At 37.9% G+C, this 4,531-nt stretch overlaps 1 protein-coding gene across 1 annotated transcript; it reads right to left on the reverse strand.

The window, feature by feature from the left end:
• Nucleotides 1-2,609: 2,609 nt before the first annotated feature.
• Nucleotides 2,610-3,511, reverse strand: LOC148847944 (transcription factor MYB44-like; the record flags this gene model as incomplete). The annotated part of the gene is given in 3 exon segments (XM_088951293.1): nucleotides 2,610-3,170; nucleotides 3,173-3,199; nucleotides 3,202-3,511. Coding segments are annotated over 3 exon segments (765 nt in total), but the record flags the coding sequence as incomplete, so codon positions are not given.
• Between the last annotated feature and the right edge of the window lie 1,020 nt (nucleotides 3,512-4,531).

Below are 4,531 nucleotides of genomic sequence, written 5' to 3' on the forward strand. Positions count from 1 at the left end.
TAACCATTTTTTCATATATGAGGTTCTTTCGTGGTTTACCTTCTATTTTGTCATTGGTGATCGGTCTACTCCATAATGTCTTCCTTTGTTTTTAATAAATGTTTCAAACTTTTTGATCTGTTGTTGGCCGTTCTTTCCAAAATAGGTTTGAAGACTTTATTTCTATCTTATTAATTCATAAATAATCTTTTGGGTTATTTCTATGTGAAAAATATTTATACAAGTATTTCATATATGTTTCTATTTAATTTGAGAGAAAACCCGCCTGAATTTGGTAACCGAGCGATTTTACATTTTAGATTGATTGAATTTTTTTTCCCACAATCGAGGTGTTAATCAAGGTGTTTTAGGTTACCTGTATTTGTTATTTTGACTGTGTACAGTTCAATTTGTTAATGAACTAATCAGCTTCGGACTTTCGGTAGCTTTGTTGCTATGGCTGTTCTGGTTCATTGATTCAGAGATGACGATGGAGGGAGGAATAGAGGATGGAGAAAGAGGGTAGAAGAAGAAAAAGAAGAAAAAAAAGCCTAAAAGCTATGTTTTTAACTTTTAAAAAGCAAACCATCAGTTTATATATTTGAAACGTGACGTGTTACAATCTTATTGAAAGTGCGCACACAACAAACAATTGCAGGAAATCCGGATTCCACACAAAAAGCCTAAAAGCTATGTTTTGCGAAAAACCAGAAAGGTCATAGGAATTGACTTTTGAGCAGAGTGTTCTAATAGTTTCTTCAAAATAGTTCAGCCAAAGCAGCTCAATCAAAGATGAAGCCTTCACAAATTGACCCTTATCCATTGTAAGACATCTCTAAGACTTTTATTTGTAAAAGTGATAAGCATCAATTGGTATTCATGAAAATTTGCAGGCGGTTTCAATTCGATTAAATAGGCTCTTCTGTTATCATACTTTTTTGGCTTCATAGATTTATCCAACCAATTAATGTGATTTTGTAATTAGTTCATTAATGCTTTCTTTAGTAGGGATGACAATTTCTACCCTTTTCAAAGGGCATCTTCTCTGATAGTTTGTGATTCTACAACTTGTATGGGTATGAATAAGGTACAGTATTAGGAGAAACCCAATCCTCCCCAACCCACATATTGTTGGAAAGCATATAAACTTTATGTATCATGTATTAAATTTAATAAAATTTTAAATTTTATGTGAAGAACAATCAATAATTTATGTATTTCTTTACGCGTCTTAATCAAATAATTGAAAATTTTATTATTTGTTTATGTTATTTTACTTATATATTGCTTATATATAATAATAAATAATAGGAAATTAGATATGATTAGGGAGGATTTTGCATTTTCATTGCAGGAAAGGTTTAAATTCTCAAATTCCAAACTGCTACAGGTTTTAGGGCAGGTATGGGAGAAGGATTTAAAGAGACGGTAGAATCTAAAAATTACAAAATTCTCCCCAAACTTGCTCCATTGCCATTCCGATTTTTTAGCTTTTAAAGGAAATTTCACTTGTGGCTATTGAAGCTATTTTTGTCTGTAATTGAATAGGTTCTTGGGCTTGTGTTCCAGTTTTAAACAATATAAACAATATTAACAAGAGAAAATTCTTAATAGGTATCCTATACTTTAGGTTGAGTGCCAATTTAGTACCCGAACTGCCACAATCTAGTAATTGAACTTTCAATCAGTTATGTATACCATGTGATCTCATACGCAATTTAAGACTTTTTAAAAAATATCAAAATTACCCTTAAAAATAAAATATTGTTTATCATCTTCTCTCTCAATGAAATAAAACAGAGTCCAACTTTTTTACTTTCAATTTCTCATTACCGCCAGAACGTGCTAGTGCTAGTTATCTGCCTCAGCTTCCACGGAAGATTATGGCCTCTCCTGTGAAGCTGAAGGTTCTGATCTCTCTAGAAACTTGTTACGAGTCACTCACAAGAAAGGACACCTGGCAAGGATAATACACCCAAAGGATCAGGCCAGAGGTTGTTACAAAACGGTTGTCACACTTATATCGCCATCATTTGCATTTCGATATTCCGGTACTTGATTCCTATTATAACGGCACAGAGGTGAACCTCTATATATTTTGGACCATCAATGTAATGAGGATATCCATCAATCAATTACTAAACCTTTCTTTTACTTCGTGCCTTTTGAGAGTTGGTCTCGAATTCCCTCTTTGAGCGGCGCTCCGGCGTTATTGCTCGAGGGTGTTACGTATCAGTTATCATCTCCAAAAAGGGTACGTAACAAAACCCTTGTTGCTGCAGATCTCGCACACAAATCTGTTGGTTGCCAATAGAGTTTTAGGGGATAAAGCAATCACTTCAGCATCTGGGTCTGAAACAATAAAATGAAAGACACATATAGGAAGATTAATTAGAATCAGCTGCAAATCCAACACAATATTAACGAAAATTGAGAACAAGGAGGGACATTTACCTGGGTTTCCGGGAAGATTTCTTTTCTTCTTGATCTTCTGTTGTTGCGGCTGCTGAGAAATGGCAAAGAACATAGGATTCAAGCTACTTGAGTCATGAACTCTAGTACCAGAAGAGACACTAGCTTCCTCGGACAAGGAGGTTGAATTGGACATGGTTGCAGGAAACATGCCTGTGAATACAACTCCAAGCAAATAAAAAACAATAGGTTCGTCAAAAGAACCAGGTTCTGAATCGCAAGACCAGGAGGGTCGCTTCTCTGATCCGTCTGTTCGCGATCCTTCCAAGGAATTCGATAGCTGCGATGCGGTTATGCTGGAGAAATCTCAGGATGTAAATGGAGAAGGAGAAGCTTTGGCGTCACCGTCACCATCTTGCTGATGCCGATACGCTTCACTACAGCATTTCTAATCCCGTCAGCCTGCAAACATAGGCCTTTCTGCTCAAGCCCTGACATGTAGTTAACTTCCTTCATGATCATCTCCTGCATCACTGGTAGAAACTCTGTACTAAACGGCATGAACGGCTTCTCAACCGGGCCCGCTGGTGACGCGAACTCGTTGAACTGCGTATGGTGAGGCACCGGGGACACCTGTTGCAATAGTATGGCCGCCGGCGGTGGAAGAGATAGTGGCGATACTAGCTGGCTAGGGTTTGGCGGGTTTGACGCATGGTTGGATCCGGAGACATGATTCGAAACCTCACACGAGTCGGCTCTGGGGAGGGAAAGACTCAGAAAGTGGGAGGATCGTTGGTGGAAGACGATTTTCCAGCTGTGGTTGCGGCGGCGGCTGCTGAGGAGGTAGGATACCGCCTGTCCTCGCCACAGGTCGATAGACGTGAGAAGATGACAACACTGAAAGGCTAGAATCACTTAAGTCGGATCCAGAAGGACTGCTAGGGCTGCTAAGATAGAGAGCAGAGACGGGTGGAATCGTTAAGCCAGCACTCACCGACCTCTTTGACAGCTGACTTGCATGTACATCCACACCGCTAGTCCGAATAGACAAAGAGATTAGAATTGGATAAACGGAATGTTGATGAAGAAAATTAGATGATAAAAGGCCATTTGTGTCTTTTCAATGACATTTAACTGTAAATTAACATTAAGTATTAAAAATCGTCGCAAAATGATAGTTTAGATATTAGATTGAAGTGTTTTAAAATTCCGGTATTAAATTGGCACTTGACCTAAAATACAGGGTATTTATTGAAAATTTTCTCTATTAAAAATGTGTGAATTTTTTTCTTTTTTTTTGAGTATATATAAATCGAGCTGCCAATGGGCAATATTCATATAATGGCTTATTCTGTTATGAGGCGTGTGATGAAGAGGTCTGTTGGGTCATACCCTGGGTGGTGATTTTCTGATGCTTGCACTGATTTTTTTAATGCTTCTTTTGAGTATGTAAATCAGCTGGTTTAAGAGTGCAAATGGGATACCCAACTTGAACAATTTATACAGCATCGATCCTAAGCCTTTGGGTGGGATTCGTTCAAATTTTGGCAAACGCTCAACTTTGTATAAGGTTTATTTACCTTTCCTTTCTTTTTCTTATCTTTTCCTTCAAATCAAACATAATCTTAACCTTTTTGTTTCTCTCTCATTTTCTAACAAATCAAACGTAGCCTAAAAGAAACAGTCAGAACACTCATAGAATTTCCACCAGACACAAACAGCAAAGCGAAAGCCCTCCAAATGGGCACCAAATCTCACCAACTCCCTCCGGGGTAAAAGTGCCAAACTGCCAATGGGTATGAGGTTACTTCGTTACACATATAGCCAACCCTTATTAATTGGGTGTGGGCCACAAATTTTGGATCCATGCCAGCCTAAATGTATCCAATTCAGGCCCATAGATTTACGACCCATAAAGAATTAGTCCATCTCCTCAACGTATAAATCTTGAATTTTATAGTGGGAAAGAAAGCAAATCCGTTTTTTCCATCTATGAAAAAAAAAAAGATTTTGATATTATTAGTAGTGTTTTGTTAAATTTCACATACCCGATTAGTTCCAATTGATGGGTGGATCCGGATATGGACCGAGGCTTGGAGGTTGAGCTGATGCTCCCTATCCAAAACCTCTTTCCGGGGAT

The sequence above is a fragment of the Nelumbo lutea genome, chromosome 6, assembly GCF_056320005.1.
Source record: "Nelumbo lutea isolate HS-2025 chromosome 6, American lotus-T2T, whole genome shotgun sequence".
NCBI classification, from domain to species: domain Eukaryota; kingdom Viridiplantae; phylum Streptophyta; class Magnoliopsida; order Proteales; family Nelumbonaceae; genus Nelumbo; species Nelumbo lutea.